Genomic DNA, 24,090 nt, shown 5'->3' with positions numbered 1-24,090 from the left:
GTTTATAAAAATTCCCAAGAATATTTGAGTATTGAGCTAAATATCTTTCAGAAGCAAGATATCATGCAAAACAACATAAGCATGTTCCCTGGTGATGGTTTGTGCAATGGAATGATCAATACGAAATTGGGATGTCAAAGTCCTTCAGATACAAAAAGACAGAAAATTAGCTAGCTTTCCAAAAAGAGTGGGAATCATCGTCAGAATTCAGTGATGAGTGTGTATCTTAGTCATATTTTGTTCACAATTAGTCAGTTTTTTTTTTTAATTCCGACTGAGTTATATCTTTTAATTCAGTCTTCTTCATTCCACTTTGTTTCTTATTTGTGCAATTACTTAAAACTACCAAGCATGTTGAATGCTAATTATTTGTATGACAAATAACTCAGTATACTGTAAGATGTGTATGTATATAATATTAATTATTTATGCTATCAGCATTATTCATGTGGAAATAGGTATTCATGTTCTTAGCAAGCACAAATTGCGAGAATATCCATTTCCTTGCATTGTATAACTCTCTAGAATTTCTACTTGTATAAAATGTATCTTATTAATTTGAATTTCTGAATTGGTTTTTATCGATTGAATTGATTTATGATATTTATTTATTAGATATCAGTAGAACTTCTGGGGAAAAGTTTGTGACTGATTTTTGTTGTGATTCATCTAATTTATTGTTTTCCAATATATGTTATTGATGTTATTATTTATTTCTCTTCTGTTTTAAGGTTATAAAAAGAGCGAAATATATTAATGGTTGGTTCCAAAAAATGAGTTCAGTTTCTGGAACTCATTTTTTCTAACGATTAAAAGGTTTATTGCTCAAAAGTGCAATCCATCCAATAATAATGTAGTTTAAAAGACAAATAGTTTTACGCAGGGTAAAAATATTCCTCTAATCAGTACAAGTAAATGTTTGATATTCATCCTTCACCAAATTCATGATATAAAAGGGTTGTTGAGACTTTTGGAGCTGACTGATTTTATGTTCTGAAAACGTATGAAGTTTCGCAATCACTCTTTTATTCTTGCCTTGATAAAAGAAATATCTCATTAAAAAATTTCCATTCTTCAGATACAACCAACAATGTATGTATGTATTTTGAGATAACAGGGTATAAGACGTTAACAATTGGATATGTTGGTTATTATATTGATCAAATGGAATATTGTGAATTATATAATACAGTGATGTACATTATTATAACTATATTTTCTCAAATAATGTTTGACAAAAGAACACTCTTATTTATTTGTTGGAAATGTATATACAGCACAGTTTGCAATTAAATATGCTTCTTGAAGGATATTGAAAGTTCTGATAGTTGAAGTTTGTTGATTTCCAGCTTTCAAGCTTTCTGAATTCAGGACAAGTTTTCTTTAAAATAAACTTTTTCATTTTTCCAAAAAAGTTTTCAAGACAAGATTCCACCCTAGGACTTTTTTACTTCAAAAAAATATGTTTTGCATACTAATGAGAATAGTACAATAAAAAAAACTAACAACGAATTCACTCTAATCATATATAATTGAAAAAAAATTAAATAGTTATTCAGTGTGGACAATAGTTTTGAAAATTGATATCTGAATTGAGTTCTAAGGCAGAAATGTAGTTCATACAAATAGGTACTGCATATTGATTTCTGACTACCTCAGCTTGCTATTATGTTAAAAGGAATTGATGTGGCAACAAATTTACATAGGATATGGTCCGTATATTGTCTGTAAATTTGAAGCAGTGTTTACAGACCACTTATAATTAGTCAAGTAACAGAAGTTTGGAATTTATAAATCATAAACAGCAGTTCATTATCGCATCATAAATATAAAATAATCATCAGAATAAATAAAAGTTAAACTCCATTCATGAATTTTTCTTCGAAACTATCTTTTATTTTCACAGACATCTTTGGACGAATACTTTATTGTTTAATCTTCTAAAAATTATTCATATTACCAACTGTGAAATTTCAAATGAATAGACAATAAACCAAAATGACATAAATCCTTTTTGATTAAAAGTAAAGTTGCTTTGGTGACAGGATTCACTGAAAATTCAAGAAAAATGGTCTCCGATTTTACAAAATTTGACATACTAACCAAGTATGAATATATTATATGGACCAAATCCATACCGCATTGTTACTGCATTTACACACTGGCGACCAGTATTTTGCTTTTGAGTGTTCAAAATAACGGAAGTAAAGAATATATGAAAAATAGATTATTCTCATATCACTTCTTTTTTCTGAACTAAATTTCCGAATATATAAATTATATTGAAGCAAATTTTTTTGTATGAAACTGAAGGTATTTGAAAAAAGTAAATACTCATACATATTAAAAAATTTTTCTATTTGAACACTTTTGATCAAAATTGAAACTGATGATTTTTCAGAGATGCAATTATTTGTGAAATACATTTTAGCATTTTCATATCAAGGTCTACTTTTAATTGGAAAAATAGGAGGTGGAATCCAAAATAAACCATAAAATGAATGTGAAGATATATCTTTTGAAATCTATCGATATTTATTGAAAAGAGCAGTACAAGTAGCATACATGTTCTTAAATACATTCAAGATGTCTGAAATGTATTTTATCAACCTTAAATGTATTTTACTGTTGAAACTTCGAGTTGTTATTTATATATATGTGCTTGATGCAAATGAGGGGCTGAATGCGTTTTAATCTATTTAACATATTTGAATGTTCAGTGACAGAATAATTCAGAAAATTCCAATCAATGTGTAATGGTAAAATAATATTCCCACCATAATTTTCATTTCAGTAATTCCGACCCTATTGATGAAACTACTGAAATATTATGGATCAAATTAATTTCTGTCACCGAATCATTAGGAGTATACCTAGAAAAATTGGTGTATTTTTATAGATGTTGAAAACAAGGAGACCAAACGGTTTTCTCATCTGTTTGTTCAATGGATCAATATTCTGTGTTATATATTTTAATTGATCAATCAATTGTGTCGTTGTTGATTCAAAAACATTAACTCAGATTTTCATCCTTCTCAATGGAAGGAAGTTAGAATGCAAACTGGATTTTTGTCGCTTGCACAAGGAGAAGAAAAATTGAGAGAAGAGATATGAAAATCTCTGATGAAGGAATATAAATTATATTTTGTACATTTGAATTGAACATATACCTACCTATGTGTAATAACTTAGAAATTGGCTTCTTGAAAAGCCAATATAAAAGCTTGCATAATTAGGTATTATGGATAACATAATTTGTATCTTGAAGATCCATTTCTGTTGGAAGTAAAATTCTTATATTTTCAGTATTTTGTATTAAGAACAGCAGTTGAATAAATATTAGTCTTGTGTTGTTTATTTGCATTTTATGAACTGTTAGGGTTCAACTCAACTCTTTGAAATCAGTTCCATAATAATGTGGGTTTTGGCCCTTATACTGTGACTAAAGTAGTTCACGGCCAAGGACAAATTAGGGAAATAAAAGAACGGGATGAAAACAATTATTCAATTTATTTCCAACCCACTAAAAATGTGTGAAGAAGATGATATTTAGATCTAATCGTTTTTCAAACGTCGCTGGACTCTTGGGTCATTGCAGGCACTTTTTCGCCGGTCTTGGGAACAGATGTGCAAATCTTTACTCTTCTCGTTGTCGGTGCAAGTGCTGCACATATGTTGTAGTTGTAGAATGGACTGGACTCAATTCCATAATTTGCCCTGAAATTCCGAGTTTTATGGGCATTCAGGCCGTTTTTCATTCGACCGTTAGCAAAACCTTTACTACGGATCCCTTAGGGGTGAGGCTTTGAGCATTCCAAGTTTTTACACTGAATTCTTCCGTTTATAGGATTTTCGTTCTCGGACTTAGAATATTGTGGGAAATCTAACTTTTAGAGTATTCTGTCAATAATAGATTTAAAAAAAAACGATAATTGGTAGGGAAAATACCAAAAATCAAATTACTCTTCCAAATTTGTTGTAAAATTACGGAACAAAACACTTCTCAAAATAAATATATCCATATATAACAATTCGAAAGAGTAACTGTAAAATGTTCAGCTTCAATTCTTTTATTCGCTGCTATTTGACTAAGACACTATTCTGGAAATGATTTGAAGAGGATTTTTTATTATCTGACTTTAACAATATTCAATATTTTGGTTGCTTTGAATGTATATTCAGTTCAAGATTTGATTGCAATCAGTTTAATTGAATTTGTTGTTAAATACAAATCTTTAGATAATTCAATAACATTCAATTAGTTTTCACTGTAGCTGCTAGTAGAATACTAAATTTGCACAATCCACTTATACATAATAAGTGACTGAAGTGAGCTAGTGTCTATAGAACTTATCAGTGGACGAGAAACATGTGTAAACATCTGTTGAATAAGGTTTATTTGACGTAAGCAATGAAAGAAATATCGTGGCTCTCTTCATATTTTATTGTAAAATCACAAAGAATAAATCTAAAATCTCATAATAATATATTGAGTTTGATATAGATATAATATGTATTTGAGTACATGATATAGATGTCATCAATTCAACTTAAGTTAAATTTGAATTCTTCTAACACAACTTTATCAAATGAACTGGCCGTTCACTCTTCCGTTTTTTATTCTAATACTTACAGTTGGCACCTGAAGTTGATATGGAAATTTCCAAACAGAACAACTAGATCTTTTTTCTATTATATCACAGAATAAAATAAAGAATATAACTTATTCAAGGACAAACATTTTTAGAAATAACAAATTATTTTGTACAATCAATATTTCGAACAATACATATCTCAAAGTGTCTATTTCATTTTGTGATATGAAACGGCCACCACAAGAACGCGTTTTCAATCTGTAAATCATCTATATGAGGATTGCGACGTGCAAAAAGAGTTAACATTTGTTTATTTTAATAATTCAAATTGTGCCCATAGTTTAAGCTAGTCGATATATTATTCTACATTAGTCTAATCAGTTTATCTAATTGAATAGTGGATAAGTAATATGCAGATAGATAGTAAGAGACTAGAAATACACGTAGCTATGCAAGAGATATACGCCTTTTTATGCAATTTTTATAGATATTGTTTTCATGATTTGTTTCAAGTTGATCCCACGGTCCGGCAACTGTGCCATAGCGCTTTTTTGCTCATTTTGCGTGTGCCAGTTCACGCTTAGAAATCGATCACACAATTGAAAAATCTCACAATAATGATTCTTCAAGTACTTGAGACGATATGCAGAATTTGTTGAAAATAATTGTTATGATATATGAAAATTTCTTGAAAGTTGAACAAGTGTTTGAATCTAGTAGTGAGATTGGTAGCGATTGTCTTAATTTCTAAGCAAGTATCCTTTTTTCAATTGAATGAATAAGTATACTCTACATTTCACTTCATACTATAACTAAAATGTGAAATCCCGATTCTAAATTGTGTGTGTGACAATTAATCTTTTGTCAATCAAATACATATTATAAAGTAAATGGAGTAAATGCAGATAATATTGAATATTTACATAATTGAGCCTGTCCCACTACTACAAATTTCAAATCCTTGTCAATTTATTACCAAATATTTACACATGAATTCTCCAAAGAATCATTATTTGTGATGACTCTCAATATTATCACCCTGAAAATACTTGAAGAATAAAAAAAAACTCAAAATTAGAATGAAAAAATTTAATCAAAATGGAAGGAATTGGCAGAAGGGGAGCTGAAAATAAAAGAACTAAACTAACTAATAACTAACATAGCAGTAGAAGTAAATTATAAAAGATAGTTGGCAAATTCAATGAGGAACAAACATAGATGTAAGTCATCAATAGTTAAAAAAACCAATAACATTAATTTATGGAAAAGTATTATTACCATCTAATTTGTTCCTGACGAATAAGAGCTGCATTGAATAAGAAAACAGAAATGAAATGAAGAAGTAAGACTGGGATATAAATATGAAAGACACCTTGTGCGCATAATGAAATGACAAATAATTTTTAAAAAAATAGATCTCCGAAACACATTTACAATTACATGATTTTATCATAGATATTGACTTCGAGATTTAGCAAAATGCCTTCAATCCTTGTGCTGCAAGTATTGTTCAATATTCTAATTAGAGATTCCGAAAGTCAGATCACGCTTCCTCTTTCAGCAATTTGCAATAGTATGATTTTATGATTGTCAGAGTATAGTAGTATATAGATAGAGAAATATATATTAATTACATATTATTGTATAATGTAGACGAAGTCGCATAACATATTTAGTAACTTTTTCTAGTATCAATATCAATTAAAATTTCAAAAATATATGTTTATATTCTTCTTTCTTCACATCAACAATATAAATTCGATTCATATTACAGGCCGTATTTTACAATTCAAGATTTGAAAGAAGTAGGCTACCAATGATAAGTGTGAATTCACATTCACCTTTTTTTAAGATGAGGTTAAAGTTTAACGTTTTTATTTTCAATAGGAAATAAATTTCAACCTCATATGAAAAAATTGTTATGCTGCTCAATAAGATTGAGTCAAGTCATTTTGTTTTTTATTTTTCAAAAACTTGAAAGTGGCAGACCAACAGAACAGAATTTGAGTGAGGAAGAAAAGGAAAGAAGGCTTAACCTGTTAATGTTATTTTATAACAGTTATGCGACTTCGAAATTAATATACAGGAAAGAGCATTCAGGTAAAGTCGAAAACCGTTTAACTCTGCCTGAAAAGAAAAGAGAATACGAGTCACTCCCAGACAATATGAGATAAGGGAAATCGTCCATATTTCTAGGGTACAGCTACACCCTGTCGTTATCCTAGACTAATCACTGGCTATAGGTCTATCAAATACACTAACTTAGTATTAATTTCTTCTTCCGTCATTTCTAACAATACTAACCATATAATACTATATAACAGGTACGTCCACGCTACAGGGGGAACTGAGATTACTTAAGGTATATATAACAGCCTGTGGTTAATTCAAATTCATCGAAATAATTGAATATAATGAGTAGAAAAACGAGAGAGAAGAAACAGTTTACTAGACCACTTCCCCCTGTGCAAGCTATGAGCGACCTTTACATACGTGCCTTTAATATAACATGTAGTTATAACACTTCCTATAAACTTACAAAAAATAACATTGTGGCGAGTTGATCCGTAATATTTAATTTTCAACGTTCCTTAAATATTAAAGCCATTCAATAAAAAAATACTGAACGAATTGTAATGAGAATATCAATAAATTGTTTAAAAAAGAAGCAGTACTATTTAAAAGGAAAACATCTTTAAGATGCATTTTCACAAACAATATTTATTAATCTAGTCTTAAGACAAAAAATTCAAAAATAATTGAAATATATTATAACATACAAAAAATACGAATACAAACTGATCATTGAATTTGATACTGAAAAGCAATCTGTCAGACAGCCGGAACATATACTAACAATAATTATTAAAAATAAATAAGCGCGTATGACATATTTAGCTACCACAAATACGCCTCTTTCCCTTCAACAGGAATCTGGGCATGGAATGAATACTGTATAGCTCATAAACGGCATTATATGCTCGATTTAGAAAACGATACCCTCAAATGATTCGACTCTGACAATTGGTAGTTGTGCATTTTTATCAATGCTATCACTGCTTCTTCCATACTTGGCAGTTGGATCAATGCCATTTTCTTGTCTTTGCTGAAAGAACATAAAACAATATTTCAATTTGAAATAGATCAACGAATAATTAGTATCAATACTTATTCGCATAAACTTCTAAGAGCAGAGCTTTACAGTTAGAAATTTCATGTTGAAAAAGTACCGAGAATTCATCAATGAAACTCAAAATAGGTATTAGTCATCCAAATTTATTGTAGTGCCTTTGAAGTAGATTCCTTCAGAAAAAATACACTCAGCCAATCAAACAAACATTTTTGAACGCATTATATTTACATTTTCCATCAGGCGCTTTTGAAAATACTCAAATATTCGCATATTTTTATTAAATCGATTCAAAATAAGTCTTATATAACATTTTCAAAGTTTCGGTCCACGAAATTCCACTCGTCAAGCAAAAAAAAATAAAACACCGGTAAAAAATAAATGATAGATGACGTGCAAACTCAACTAAATCAGCGGAAAAAAAAATTTCAACAATGGTTTCAAGCGGATTGGAGACATATATATTCATTTCAAGATTGAAGTTGATATGATAGATGCTCAGCTCAGGTGAGAGACTAGATAAGGCAAGATTTTCTTCATCGTTCTTCAGATTCCACATAATATGTAAAACTAAAATAATGATATTACGAGGGATTGTTGAACTGTTTTTTTAGGGGAAAAGTATGTAATATCACTAGAAAATAGATCTGTATAAGTGATAAACTTACGGGAAAAATTTGAAGGCCTTTACTGTGAAACCATTCTTCGTGAAAGCCTCCTTGATGTCCTCTTCATTGATTGTTGCAGGAATATTACTGAGATGTAATGTCGCAGATGGAGGATATATATTCTGGTAATTCTTGGATCCAGGTTTCTTGAATCTATGCAACGGACTTTGAGTATAATCTTTTGTTAGACCTGCATCAGGTTGACCTTCTTTAGGCATCTGTACCGATTGATGTTTACTCAACATTACTCGAATATTTTTGCCAAATACTTTGAGCTTGTCCATGTGCGTTATGGCTATAATGATGAAATAATTAGATATTTAATAAGTTGTTTGAAGCCAAATTATTTACCTAAATGTGCTTGATGTGGTTCTGCTAATTGAACTAGTGCTGAATCTTTCTTATTATAAAGAATCTTCACCCTTTGTACATCGCCGTAGACACCTGAGAGGAGAAAAATGGAACAATTATTTCTCTGTTACAATATTTGAACAGTTCTTGAATATTACGAACTAAGAAAATTATTAACTGGATAAAACATCAAAAGATGTGGAAAAGACAGGTCTGAAATGAAGATTTTGAATATTATAGTTCTCGTCTAAAACTGACAAACAAGAAACACATGCAACTCAGTATACTTAAAGAAAAAATATTGTAAAAACAGACCTACGTTAATAGAAATAGAGTATAATGAATACAATTCAAATTTTATGATGGATTGAAGCACTAAGCCTAATGAGAATTCAAATAAAAAAAAAACCGAAATCATTGTAATGGAAATTGAAATGGTTTTGAATCGAAAAATGAAAGTAAATGAACAGTATAAGACCTCATTTCATCCAAATTTTAGAAAAACATTATATTGAATTGTTAGTGAGCTGTAGTTGAATATTTCGGATGAAATGGGCTTTAAAACTCTGTTATTTTAATTTTTGTTGGTATAGCACTCAGAATGTAGAATCATTAGTTATTGAGCCATTCGAAGGAAGGAGTTAAAAGTAGACTGAAATTGAATAGCAATAATTAGGATGTGAATGAATGTTGCATTAATATTGAATTGAAAAATGAATTTCATTATTGTTAAGGATTAAAAGAACAGAGTTTCCATAACGACTGAATTAATTTAAGTGTGAAAACATACCAAATAGTGTAAAGAGAGCGTCAGGCGTGACCATCTACGAAAGAAGATAGAAGATGTAGTAGGATGTAACGTGGCACAAAGAGGTAGGCCACCGGAGGGGCAGCAAATGTAAAAAAAGAAAAAACAGCATTAGATCGTATGTAATCAATGTACATGGTTCAATCACACGGTTCTAATCAATTCTCATCATATAGGCCCTACAGTTCAGAAGGTGGAAAATATTTGGCAAAAATTAATATAATGTACTTTTCAAGAATCAAGTGAACATTTTGAATGTACAATTCAATTTAAATTTTTGTATTTTTGAAAATGAAACCTACTTCTGTTGGCCTAATGGGGAGAGCATTGATCTGAATAACTAATTTTCAATCAAACTGTAGTTGCAAGGCGAAGTATTACATCAGAGAGTGTGAAAATTTGAGTAGTTATCTTTACGAAAAATATCGACATCACAGTTGAATGATCTTGTGAAAGGATGCTTGTTATATTGAACTGTATATTCTTTCCTCAAATGTGATATAGTTTGCCGTATATCAACGAATCTGTTTTAGTCTAATTCAAAACGAAGGGAATTTTTAGAAATTGCAATAAAAAAAAATATATGACAAAATGTTGGTTGAACAATACCTAATTCCTTATAAAATGAAACAAGTTCAGTTATCTTATTGTGATATAGATAAGTGCTTCGTTACGGATTAATACGGATTTATATCGGCATCGAAAAAATGTGCATCATGTACCAATTTCATATGAATTTCAAGGCTATTATTACTAATATCCTTCATAGGTGATTTCATTAAATATCGTTGAACAAATGTGTAAATTGGTTCATAACCGAATTTCTCGCATTCAAATTGATGATTTACGTTTTCTGATAACTAACAAAAGAAAACACATTTCAGGAGAAAATATTTGTAGTCATGTAGCGTCTTTGAAATGTTACAGAAACGAACAACACAACCTAATATTCCAAAACTCAAAGACAACATAAAATAAGCTTCACAAAATGACTGCTTAGATGTCGAAGCTACACTACGCCATTGCTTCAGGAAAAACCACTAAAGAATCTGTCAGTAATCTAAAGCTATAAAACACTATTTGCAAAAATCATATACTAACCTCCTCGTTCAGGTTACTGACTAGCAGAACTGTTGCTAATGCAAGTCCAGGAGTAGTAAGACCTCTTAAACCAGGTGCCATCTGTCCTAATGCAAATCCACCCAAGCCAGGCAATGCACCAGCTACTCCCCCGCCATAAGGTGCTGCCAATGGGGATGCCAAGGTGTGCATGAACGGATTACTCAGTACTCCAGGAGTACCAGCCAAAATGGAGTCTGAAAGTAATAATATATTTGAATTAGGAACTCCCAATACAAAAATAAGAGAACAAGGAATTATAATTACCCTTCCTTTCATATAAACTAACATAAAACCTAGTGTTATTCATCGTTTGGTTTTCGTGATAGTGAATATAGAAGGTAGAGTAAGATTTTTCGTTAATTTTGGAAATGAAAACATTTTTGGTTGGTCTCATAATTTCTTTCATGCATTTCGGACCTTCCTGAACGACTGAGTGTCTGTCCACAAATCCTTGTAAAAGCCTTAATTTCTAAAACTTTCATCCGATTTAAATGGATCGGTAAAATTTTCAGAATCTCTATATCTCGCCTTCTACTGAGTTTTTGCGGATATGGGGTGCTCATTCGCAAACGTGAAATTCCCAGGACATTTATATTTCGGGTTCTAGTAGTTCGATTTTGATCAAATTTGGTTTGAGCATTTGAGTTGAGATACATAGTTCTGTAGAAATTTGAGCTTAAGTAGTGCATTTGTAAATAAGTGGGAGGCTGATTTTAGGAGAGAAAAACGAGGAAACATAAGGCGACACCCGTTGGCCCATTTTATTTATGTTCCGTTATGATTCCAAACACTGTATTCAGATGACAACAGTACTGTCTTCAGTACGGAATCAACCGTTATTACAGGGACATGCTTGTTTACTAGTATATAAAAATCGAAAACTTACACTCACCTGTCAGTCTTTCCCTGGCCAGTTTGGGTTGAGTGGCTAGGAGTAAAATGTCTGTCCCTAAACCAGCAGGTAGACCTCCCGTTAATGCTAGTTGATCATTTGTATCTCCCGTTGGAAGGTTAGGATTTGTGTAATCCCTGGACTTGTCGTTGTTGTACTTCACGTTCAATGAAGACATTTTTGAGTAGTCAATACGAAGAGTACAGCAACTGTTATAGATATTTTGTCCATCAAGTGCCTGTTTAGCTGCCTGAGCTGATTGTGTATCTGGATATTGTATGAGTGCTTGGAATGAATCTGAAAAAAACGTATTCGTGATAAACATGTGAAAATTTATATTGAATACGGAACTTACTGTTTTTCGTGAATGTCACGATTTTGAGTACTTTTCCGAACCTCTGGAATATCTGCAAAAGGAGAAATGATCGGAATTAATCGACATTCTAGCTGCAAGTCGTAGATAAGCTTGTTTCAGATGCTTATCTTCATCAACAAATTACTACTTGTGAGATGAAGTACATTCTAGAATCTAGAGCAATTTATATGTAGCCCGCAATTTTCATACAAGTTGAATACAACTTTAATAAAAATTTATATTGGTCGTACTCACTGAAGAAAATGAATTTCAATTCTCAAAAAGAGATGCGGAATTAGATGGATGCAATGTGGGTATCTTTTAACAATTTATTCGTCAGGTATTATAACATCAGAAAAGTATAGAAATATACATTTCATATTCTGAATAAAATAAGCTTGAATCCGGTTCCTATCAATTTCCATTTTTTCCCGAACAGCTAAATATTTCTGTATGGCTAAACAATGTCTACCTTTTAATGGAGATGCGATTTTATATAAAATAAAATTTGATGCTATAACAACTGACCTTTTACGGAATTCCTCTGACGATCTCTCCATTTTTGTCTCATAATCTACCCTAAAATGTAAATCCTAACCTTCTAGATGTTTAATGATGCGAGTTCTCTTCAGTGTGTCGTTCGTTTCGCGACATTGCCCTTTCTGATATTCATCCGTTTTTTGCTTCACCACTTTCGGCTATTTCAAGGGGACATTTCACGGTCTTTGTTCTTACCCTATGCGTTTCTTCACCCCGGGATGGCTTACACTTATAACGAGTAGAAACTTGAAGTTACAGCGTTAGGGGTTGAGTTCTAGTTAGTTAGAGTAAAACGAGAATATTCTTCGGAAAGGATACGACAAATTTTGATGCGCGTTGAGTATTCGATCGAAGTAAATTGTTTTAGTAAAATCTCACTTACCAAATGTAAAATATCCAAACTAATAGGATAGATCATATGCTCGATTATGACTCTCAATACTGTATTAGGTCCTCCCTGTATATCCTGGCCATTAGTTACGGGAGTAGGAGTTGTGTTTACCGAGTTTTGGGTGCCAGTTAGGGCTTGAGCTGCTTGAAGAGCTGCCTGGGCTGACGCATTCTGTAATAAAAGGAATAATTCATTAAATAACTTTGTTAACATTTCCTTATATGTATGTATAGATACACGAAGAGGAACTTATTATTCTAAAACATATGAATATGATAAGATAGATATTATAAGTTTTCATACAGATATTTATTTTTAAGGGTTTTATACAGGTGTTGTTTTATGTACATTTGTTATGGAAATTACGTTTACCATTATATAGTCTATTCACTTTAGGTATGAGATTATGAGAATGAAATCTCACATGACACATAGATATAAATCTAGATGTTGAAATTGATCATATTTGGTTCATTGACAGATTATCAGAAATTAGGCGTTACCATAGAGCAATAAACATAAATAAAGGGAGCATATTATGCAATTTTTACATTTCTCCAACATGGTTAGATTACGTTGTCGTATTGTGATATATACTAACTGACGAAGAAACTGCATCCCCCAGAAGGAGTTGTTTAAATTTAATTTTTTTTTTGGTAAAACATAGATAATATAAGCAAAGAGTCAATGATTGAATTTGGAGAAGAAAATCGTGAATGTTTTCTTATGTAAGTTTTTTACTTGTTACTTAAATATTGTAGTCGTTTTTGTGCAAGTTTTTTAAATTTTACAACAAACCAGCTGTTCGAGGAGATCCAATGTTTAGTTGTTGTTAAAATGCCTAGAGCATGTGTACGCGGAATTTATCGCCAGCTATGTGAATTTGAAAGAGGTCGAATTATTGGTCTACGGGAAGCGGGGTTGTCATTTCCAGACCGTACGAACAGTAATCCAACTACCGTTATGAGATGCTGTCAAGCGTGATTTGATAATGCCCAAAATCGAAGAAGAGTAGGCACTGGACGTCGAAGGGGCACAAATGAAGTTCAAGTTCGACGTCTAAGACTTATGGCCATTAGAGACCGATTTGTGACAACTCGATCTTTGGCTGATGAGTTGTTAGGAGAACAAGGCCATCCTGTAACTGTCCGAATGGTTTAGCGCCGGATAAGGTGTTTTGGACAGCAGCATTATCGACCCCATCTTGTGTTACCTCTGACGGCTGAGCATCACCGGCAATGATAACAGTGGTGCAGAGAATGTCAACATTGGAATGTGGAATGGTATCAGATTGTCTTTTCTGATGAATCTCGCACATGATGGCCAAAGAAGGGTTAGACGACGTCAGGGAGTAAGACGTGAACCTCACTTTGATGTTGAGCACCATGTACACCGGACAGTTGGCGTTATGGTATGAGGTGCTGTTGCACATGCAAGTAGGTCACCTTTAATCTCTATTAGACATGACAGCACTTCAAGAAATAGTGGGACCATATGTTCTCCCTTACCTCAACCAATGAATCCAATATTTCAGCGAGATAATGCCCGACCTCATGTTGTCAGAGTTAGTTTAAACTTTTCCGAAGTGACCCATGTGAATCTTTTGCCATGATCGCCCAGATCCCTCGATTTTTCGCCCATAGAGCATGTTTGGGACATCATGGGTAGAAGGCTTGGAAATTTACCCCAGCCCCCACGGACTTTGGTGACTCTGAGACATGAAGTACAGGTAGCTTGATATAGTATCCCTCAAGAAGAAATAGACTATCTTATTGCATCAATGCTGAGACGTGTTGGGGAGTGTATAGATAATCGCGGTGAACAAACACATTATTAACAAATTTATTGAAAACAATTGTGAACCCCTTCGTTTTTTCTCCAAATTTCAATCATTTACTCCTTGCTATACAATCTATGTTTTACCAAAAAAAAACAGCTCCTTTTTGTTGTTGCAGTTTCTTTGTCAGTTAGTATATATTGATTGATGTTGGAATTGATCATATTTGATTCATTGACAGCTTTTCGGAAATTAGGCGTTAATGATGTCAATAGATATATTCATAGAAATCTAGAAAAAGATCACACAGAGAATTTTCTCGAATCCTACTGGCGGAATAGGGTATTATTGATTCAGTAATCACCAGGTGAGAACAACATGAATGCCACTGTTTAGGATAATATGTCTGCGGATTAGACCGCGTGTTTACCAGGATGACGCGCTTGTGGGATAATTATTAAATGACGATGTGGTCCGGATCAGGCAGGCGACAGCTTGACGTCGAACAAATGAGACAACTTTTTGCGGTCTACATGTTGCATATCTGTCGCGTGTCAGTGACGCGTCAGGCTCCGGAAAATCCGGGGAAAATCGAGCCACGGAATCCTATTGGTCGGCGAGTATATTCATATTCCATTTGGAGAGCGGCGGTTTGAGGCACATTCGCGAAATGCAGGGTCTGTGGGGTGATATAAATCGTCCGGGAAATAGATTTATTTTTATTACGCTTTTTTCGCATACGGGAGTTGTAATTTTTATTATCCCCGCTGTAGAACCTGTCGCACGAGGGGTGCTTCATGCTTTATGTGTTCGGAAAAAATTAGTTCAGAGCGGTTGTGAGCCTTGCGATCAGAACTGAAAAAGAACTCGAATGAATAAAGATGCTATAAAAACACATATTCAATCAGTTACCAATTGAATTTTGTCAAACTCTAATTGTTTTATTGATTGTGAAACAGTCTTCGAACAATCTTAAAGTATTATTCACGATTACTCAAGAAAGTAGTACCGTATGGGAGTCTTCAACGTTGTCAAGTTATGATTCAACTCTGCCTTTCGACCTTCTCAAACAATTCATGGTAGTTGCTTAACAGTAAGTATCTCGCCACATTCAGTCAAATTCATCATTTCGTATGAGAGGCAATATGAAAGTATTTATTGGCTCGAACACCACGACATTTCTCTCGTTAACGCTTCCGAAAACAACGCCAAACAAATTCGTATCTCACGAGGAATCTGTGGAAACGTATGTTCCAGGAATAAAGCCGTCCCGAGAAGTTTCTGGAGGACAAAGTGATAGAAACTTTTTCAACTTGACAATAACAGTTAGGGAATCGATACGTCCGTTATATGTATCGCTGAGGGGATGCGAGAACACATTTTTGGTTGTTTTCATTTCATCGGTCGCATCCCCTTCACGATTTAGATTCATGGGGATTTGTTGCGTCTTGTTTTGTTTCTGCAGAAATGGAGGCGTTTGGAAAACGAGATGTAGTTTTTCAGGATATTCAGGAGAAACTTTTAGGGATGGAATAGTTTTCATGTTGGAATGAAGTCAGAAGGAACAACGTGTAAATGTGACGAAAAGCTTTTTATCAGTACATGTACAACTGTAGACTTTTATGCACTAATCAGAAACATGAATATTTTTCAACATGAATTTCGAGAGGAAAATAATAATGAATAATATGTCCATCATGATGGAAAAAGCCCAAAAAACTCCTAACATATAATGAATCATCAATATTAAGATAACTTTCAATTTCTAGCTTTTTCAAATGTGCACTTGAAGCTGCACCCTAGGCCGTGACAATATGCCTAAGGTGACTATCCGCCAAATCTCATCTGATCCACTGTAATCACCTCATAAGCACCAGCTTATTCACTAGATGATTTATCTGTGAATTTCACCTCAAATACCCATTCAGATAAACACCAATGTATTATGTTGAACGAATCTTAATCGGCAATCCATCACAATTAACATTCAGGGCATATTAATTGTGTAACAAGCACGCATATGAAGTAAACGACACAAAATAAGTTTTGTCAAAGTTGACTGACAAGAGTCGACTACTAAACCAGTTAACTACATTCCCAAAGTCTTTTTCAGCTTTAGTCCTCAACATTCTCTAGTCTCCAAAGAGAAGAATCGTTGAAGTAAATATTTAATCAACGAAACAATGAATTGTGAGTATTACAAGTATTAAAGTAAAATTCTGATAGGTTTACCAGGAAAGTATAACATTCCAGTAGCAACAGGAGGGGGGAGGTCGTCAACTGGAGCTTCAGGAACTCCATTAGGATTACGGAGCTAATAGCCTTTTAAATTCTACTTTCTTATTCGGACACTAGTTTGCCAACAGAATAAACAAACAAAAAACACTCAAGAACCCATTTTCCATTATGACGAAAAGTTGAGAAGCTCATCTCACCCATTCCCAAAGGTCTGACGACATCGTATATTTTCTGTTCGGAAAAACTTCATTATTCTCGTTAGCGCTTATATTTTCTTTTCAATTTTTATTAGGAGGGAAACAGTCCCGTGTTAATTCCGAAGTTGGCCCCGGGACGGCTTTAAAAACAGTAAAAATCTAATTAGGGAATTTGTGTATATACCTTCGCATTTTAATAAGGGACATTCTTCTCGAAAAGTTCAGTGGGACGCGTTCTTCTTTCGTTCAGCTCTCCTTGCAAGAAAAGAGGGTTTGCTGGAAAGCCGACTATCGATTCACCTGAGCCTCTTTAATGAAAAAAGAAGATTTATTCGAGTTCTGTTAACTAGGAGATTTTTTTTTCTTTAGGACTTCTTATCGTCTGCAATGGCTTCCAAGAAAGTTTTTTTTGTTCTCTCCAGAACTGGACAGGAATACATGAATTTTATGTATCAAGATTCATAGTAGTAGTAGATTTCAAGTATCAAGTTATCAAGAAGAAAGAAAAAAAATCACAACACTGCCCCAAGTTTCACGTCCCTACAAAGAGTAACAATGTGATGATATTTTCAACAAGCTTTTTCCATACTACCTTCAATAAGATGACAGTGTTGAGGTTATTATAGGACAAATTTCTGAATAATTTTTTATTTAATAATTTCTTGAAACTCAGTGATGTCAAATTATTTTTCTGCAAAACAATATTCGAATAGATCAAAGTAAAGTAGATTTTTGAATGGTGAAAATTGAAACTCAAATTTTCAGATTACAAGCACAATGTAATAACGGGTTCATCGTAACTATACAGCAATGATAAAATCAATACATTTATCATAACGAAAACATTTCCAAAGAGAGAGAATATTCGTGGTATATAAACCAAAAAGCTTTAATGGAACTCCCCAATAAATAACCGAATAGAGGTTTGAATCTATTAGGTATTTGACTGGCTGTAAAATTTGTATCAGCCGCATCGTCCATTACATGGATTAGCAGGTGGCCGGAGAGGGGAAAATGCGGAAAATCACCTGAGACCATGAAAATTTAACGTTTATACCAAAAGCGCTCTCTCTACTCCCCTAACGTGCAAGGTACGGATCCCATGCGTTAAATAATGCTTATCATGTTCACATCGTGTTGTAAATAAAGCAAAGAACAGTAAAGCTTTCAGACAGAAGATTTATTGTTAAAAAATCTTTTTGTATCATTAAAATTGATCTAGGACAAAACTCACAATTTTTTGTTTATTTGAGTGACCCAAATCATAATCATACTATTTTTTTTTTGCAAACATTGTGTCTATAATTGAGTGAATATCAGATAGCTCACCCATTGCTATGGTATATAGATTGTTGATTTTTTCATTTTTCTTCTCATTTTATAACGAAAATATTTCAAAGAGCAACACTAGAAGTTTAGTGAAACAAAATGGCGAATGCGCGCATTTGAGTGAATTTAGGAACCTTCCTTCTCTAGATTATAATAAATAACTTATCAAAGTTTCATGGGATTTGAATGAATGGTATAGTAATGCATGAAAGACAAGCTTTACTTTTTGAAATTTGTGTAAGGCAACATCCTGTATAGTGTAGGGCACTCAATTGATCATTTCATATTTCAAAATAAGTTTCCAGTTTTCATTTGAAAATATACAAAAAGACGACCGAAGCTTTAGGTTAACGTTCTTGTACCGAGCATTCAATTAATTGTTGCAAAATCCGCGCCACTAATCTTAGCAAAGAGTACTTTAATTCACCGACAGCTCGAGGCATCCCGTACAACTATGAAAAGCCCCTATTTAAAAGGGGTTCGGAACCGAGGAGCCTTTTACAGCTTAGTGGAATCGCCAGAAAATAAAAGATAAGCTTGCCGTCATCCGCATCTCTGATTTATTTCGCGAATATTTTTAATGTCGCTGCCATTTAATGTAATGGTGATGAATTAATTCATATTTTTTAATTGCAAGTTGAATTTTATCGCTGACCTGGTTTTCAGTTTTCTATAGTTTTACAGTCTGAATTATCTCTGAAGTATCTACCGCGTATGCAAAGAAAATAATTTTTGACTATCTATTCTAGTCTACATACATAAGTATAATTCTACAGGGTAAGAACTCTTTAAAGGCCACTAAATACTTCTAATACAGGGTTAGAACAATTTAGAGGCCCTCTCAATAGTGTTAGAACTATTAGTAACTAGTACAGGGTTAGAATTTTTTAGAGGCCCCTCTATCTTGTTCTAACAGGGTTAGAATTATTTAGAGGCCCTCTAAATAGCTCTAATACAGGGTTAGAACTATTTAGATGGCCTCTAAAGAGATCTTATACAGGGTAAGAACTATTCAGAGGCCCTTTCAATAGTTCTAATCCTGTATATCAAGTGACAGAAAACTTGATGCTTAAATTGTATAAAAAAATAATAATAATTTTCTTTCAAAGCACTCTACATAGAAAACATGAAGAGAAATGAAATATTGTCAAAATTGTGCGGCTCAAGTCTAATCTAGAATCTTTTTTCTAGAAGAGTCGTGAAAAAAATTTTGTATTTCATGCCTCTGGTGAAGAAGTGAATTATCTATAACTTTGATTGTAAAAGATGAGAGCAGCAACATGGCTTCGAGGTCTTTCCTTTTTCAGGGGTGGATACTTAAGGTATAATAGGTCGCAATTTTTCACTGATTTTATATCATACAGTTCATACACTAACCCTGTATAGATCACAAAAAATTGAAGCCTGAAATTAATCAGAATTGTATTGATTTTTCGGAACAATACATATAAGTTACCTGTTTCCTCTATAAGAGGCAAATAATTGTTCTGTGTTGAAGTAACAATTTTTCCATCTAGTGCCATTTTAAATAATTAAATATTTTCTATATTTCAGTATCGCAATGAGTTCATTACAGTTCTGAAAACTGTGCTGTAATGACATATTACAGCATCGTTTTCAGTTATATTTTTCGTTTTGTGGTTGTCTATACCTATACTGACTTCAAATCCTATCGAATTTCAACAAACGTCAATAATTGTCAATATAATATAATTTGGATATAGTGAAATGATTGGCAACATTATTCGCAATTTCTCTTAATTCTAGTGGTGTTATATCGACTTCGTCAGAGATAATTCACGAATTGAATTTGTAATTGTGAATTATTTCAAAATTCGAAACGTACGATTCATATTCAAATTCCGTAATCTGTCAATTTTCGTAATAGTCACACCAACTGCCAATATACAATACAAAAGTCACTAGGATATATTATCTGAATTTTTCATTGAATTTCGACAATATTTTACAAAACTTGACTGAAATAGAGAAAATATCGTCTAATACTCGTTGCAGAAGGCAATTCCAACACTCATGCGTTCCAAAACTCGCTCCTTCGTCGCTCGTGTTTCGCATTCGTGTTGGAATAGGAGCCCATTCTGCAACTTGTTTCAGAATATACTATTACTAGATTGTTCAATTTCTAATTTAGTATTTCCTCCAGGTACTCAACTAAGAGTTTTCGAGTGGAATTTTGGCTGCTGAAACGTGGAGTCTTTGGATAGGAGAGATAAGGAGCGAACCAATCGCTATACCAACTAAAAGGTAACGCTATGCACCCGCTTCAGCATCAGCGAGAACCGTATCGAAAGCAAACAGTGTAACGTCGGTTCAACACAGAGGAGTTAATTGAAACAAGTAGAGTAGCGAAATCTCCGTATATAGCATAGATATCAATCGAATGAACCAACACGTTCGGATCCGCTCTAATTCAATTTTTTCTTTCGCAACGACCGATTCCAATCACTGCATCGCATTGCGCCGATTATGTACCGCTTCCGGTTACAGGTAAGCATCAGATGCAAGCCACTTCCGCCGTAGGCCCCGAAGCGGGCCAATAATGCGGGTTTACGGCGCGGTTACCGGGTACCGGCTAATAAACAAAAATATAACCGCATCGGCTTTGTTTTCAGTGCAAATATCCATATCCATACGTTGTATACACGACTGGATATGAGCGAATGCTTGTGTATCGCGTATTGTGCATTGCCCGTACGGCGCCAAATTAAGCCACGAGCCCATTGCAACCCGAGTTATTAATATTGGAATTGTGGGATCGAAGTGCTCGGCTCTAGGGGGCGCGCGAACTCCCCGATGCGGAGCATAATTATTTATTAATTGTTGCATTACGAGGGGCGGATGGAATTCAATTCTGAAGGGGATTTTGACGTTTATTCAGGCGTTCATGCGTGGGAGGGAAAAATAGGAGGAGGTATTAGGTTGAAAGGGTTGCTGATATACTTCCGCTATACCTTGATCCCATGTAGAATTTCTAGCTGCTGAAGATTCCTTGAAGGTTCGATAATATGAAACACGCCAAAAGTCTTTAGTTTCCTAAATCTTGCTGGAAAAATATTTCATTGGCTGAAGTTTATGAAAGCCTTTTTACCAATAAATTACATCTCATGTAAACTTATAAAACATTTCACTCAATAAGTTCCGAGCTCAGTTAGTAAACACATTTTTCCTTAAAAAATCGATTTTATCCGTTAACTCTTCAAGAGTTATACAAGTACTCCAATACTCCTCCAACCTGTCAATACCTTTTCTCTAGGAAAATTCTTCTTGGCTTGCGAAATAACTTCAACCTCCTTCATTGAAACTAAATTTTATTCACTGGAATACTTTTTAATCGTTGTTGTCGACGAAGCAGAGCCCGTAAAACACTTATCAAACCATTGTTTTGCATTTCTTCTCATTGCGGTGTATTTATCAATAAAAAAACTCGTTTTTATCTATTTTCAAACCACAACAAATGAGCGTCACTTAACCTTTAATGGCTGCATTCAGCGGAAAGAGCAGTTGCAAATCTGATCTCTGAGTGTTCACAGATCCTAAAGTGATCAGAGAGCGGTTTTCTGAGCTGCAATGTGGGAAGAAGTGGTAGATCCATTTAGACGAGGACAAGGGAACACCTAACCAGCGCCAGGAACCCAAACAATGATAAATCTATCTTCGATTGTCATTTAAGGGAAGAAGAACATAAGTTTGATATAAAAAACACACCAAACTAATTCATCACTCCGAATTTGGCTACAAACAAGAAATTCTAAAGGGGGTATAAATCTTTATTCGGTTATTTAGCATATATATAGTACTCACCACAGGTGTACCTTTGTGAGTCTTTTTTTTCTCTGATGTAATTCCCATGAATCAAAAATCTAATGATTGATATCAAGAACACAGAATACATGACACTTAAATACTATGTTAACAATTTTGAAAACACATATTAACATATTAAATTTTATTTTGATGGTGCTCGAGGACGCCACTGCATCTTCGGTTCTGGTGATGCGATCAACATGAAATTCTACATAATGTTTGTAATTGTTATTCCACATCTGAGTGCAACGGAAAGGCTCTATTTAAAACGATTTTCTCGAAATACGATAAAGAAATTAATATTGTCGAGCACAAGCGATTCTTTGAACAATATATCTATCAGTAACTACTCAGTGTGGGTTTTTGTTTGAATGGACTGACGACACAAAGAAGATTGAGTGTAGGTGTTGCATTAATGAATGCATTTCTGAGTGACAAGAGTTCCCCCTAAAGTTACGACTACTGGAGACTTTAGTTATCCATTTATATACGACCTTCGAAAAATTTCCTTTCATCTAACATCCTATGAACAATGATGCAAAATTTTATACAGAAATCCATTAAGAAGGAAATTGAATCAGCAGTTAATTTAGTCTCGTATGTATGCAGCGAACTGAATACATAGGTTGGCAGGAACAAGTTTCGTAGCATCGTATAAAAACATAAATTCGTATTTTGTGATATATTTATAATATTGATTTTTGTCCTCAATTTTGAGTAATTAAACTCAACTGAGTTTCTGTTAACTACATTTCTGTTGAAGTAAATTAAAAAAGGAATAAATCAAAAAATGAGGAAACCACTGATGTGAAGTCAGGATCTTTTTTTGCAATATTATTCTGTAATTTTCTCTAGTTCTGATGATGTGATCTGCTCGAAATTTTGCAGATTTGAAATTGCCTTTTTCAATCACGAACAACGAAAATATTGGGTAATTTCTTTCAATTTTAAATTCTTCTCAAATTTTTTATGGATCTGCTTACGCTATTCAACAAGAATCTCGAAGAATTAAAACAATAATTGTTTACACCAAAATCCATAAAAACAACGATACTAACAGTAGGTACTACTTGTTATCGGATTCTAAGTTTTGAAATGGTGAAAATATACCGATTTGAATGCATTTTGATGTCCACATGGATCCACATGTATATTCAGGGAATTAACATCATGCTCGAAAGACCAGATGTAGCCTAACGAATTCAACCCTTTTAGTGAGGGTTGATCACTTAGAATAATGTATTTAGCTCGAAGGACTGGATGGAAAAAAAAATGTATCCCACTTGAGTCGGTTTCTAATTGGTTTTGAATTTGTTCACCCTGAATGTAATTTAACACAGTTTCAGGGTAGGTTCAGATCTCGAATGTAGCTGTTCCTTAATGGGCAACATCCGATGAAAAGGTTCTGTAAATATGGTCGTTTTGTTTTCTTCATGATTTCGAAATTACCGATTCGATCGAAATGCTGCATTCAGATGTAAAATAACAATTTGAAGCTCCATGTTAATTTCATGTTGATCGCGTTGAAAATATAAATTAATGAAAGATATATTATTACTTAAAAAATGGATAATAAAGTTTAAGATCTCAATTATCAGCAAGTTGTATAATTCATCAAGGCGGTTAGTCCTGTAGTTAGTAGTAGAAAGTTCAAGTTTGTTCAAAATCTAAGCTTCTGATAGGTCTGAAGATGCGTTTAAACTAGGTGCCATTCCCTCGCGCAATAGTTTCGCGAGGGAATTTCTCGTCTATGTCTGCAAAAATTCTTGTAGAATCCAAAAAACAAATTTATTTCAATCGAAATGAAAGAGAAGATGCATGGAAGGAATTAAGTTCTGAACCTAGCTTTCCCATTTGCACAGTGAAATGGAA

At 33.4% G+C, this 24,090-nt stretch overlaps 2 protein-coding genes across 18 annotated transcripts in view; one reads left to right on the top strand and one right to left on the bottom strand.

Annotated features, from left to right (window-relative positions):
* The window catches only part of LOC123681147 (transcription factor RFX3), a 35,007-nt gene extending 34,301 nt beyond the window's left edge, over positions 1 to 706 (top strand). For all 10 annotated transcript variants that reach the window (XM_045619374.1, XM_045619376.1, XM_045619378.1 and 7 more), the window contains one exon: positions 52 to 706. In XM_045619374.1, coding sequence (XP_045475330.1) covers positions 52 to 174 — 123 coding nt within the window. In that variant the 3' untranslated portion in view covers positions 175 to 706. The remainder of the gene's footprint in view (positions 1 to 51) is intronic.
* A 3,719-nt stretch (positions 707 to 4,425) lies between these two features.
* LOC123681141 (polypyrimidine tract-binding protein 1) overlaps positions 4,426 to 24,090 on the bottom strand; it is a 592,501-nt gene continuing 572,836 nt past the window's right edge. For 7 of the 8 annotated variants that reach the window (XM_045619365.1, XM_045619369.1, XM_045619367.1 and 4 more), the window contains 8 exons: positions 12,844 to 13,023; positions 11,922 to 11,973; positions 11,561 to 11,863; positions 10,654 to 10,868; positions 9,535 to 9,568; positions 8,745 to 8,837; positions 8,394 to 8,688; positions 4,426 to 7,701 (listed from right to left, as the gene is read on the bottom strand). In XM_045619365.1, coding sequence (XP_045475321.1) covers positions 7,569 to 7,701; positions 8,394 to 8,688; positions 8,745 to 8,837; positions 9,535 to 9,568; positions 10,654 to 10,868; positions 11,561 to 11,863; positions 11,922 to 11,973; positions 12,844 to 13,023 — 1,305 coding nt within the window. In that variant the 3' untranslated portion in view covers positions 4,426 to 7,568. The remainder of the gene's footprint in view (positions 7,702 to 8,393; positions 8,689 to 8,744; positions 8,838 to 9,534; positions 9,569 to 10,653; positions 10,869 to 11,560; positions 11,864 to 11,921; positions 11,974 to 12,843; positions 13,024 to 24,090) is intronic. The other variant, XM_045619364.1, reaches the window with a different exon arrangement.

This window comes from Harmonia axyridis, chromosome 5 (assembly GCF_914767665.1).
Source record: "Harmonia axyridis chromosome 5, icHarAxyr1.1, whole genome shotgun sequence".
NCBI classification, from domain to species: Eukaryota; Metazoa; Arthropoda; class Insecta; order Coleoptera; family Coccinellidae; genus Harmonia; species Harmonia axyridis.
The sequence above is the reverse complement of the archived record's forward strand: the minus strand, read 5'-3'. Positions and strand labels throughout refer to the sequence as shown.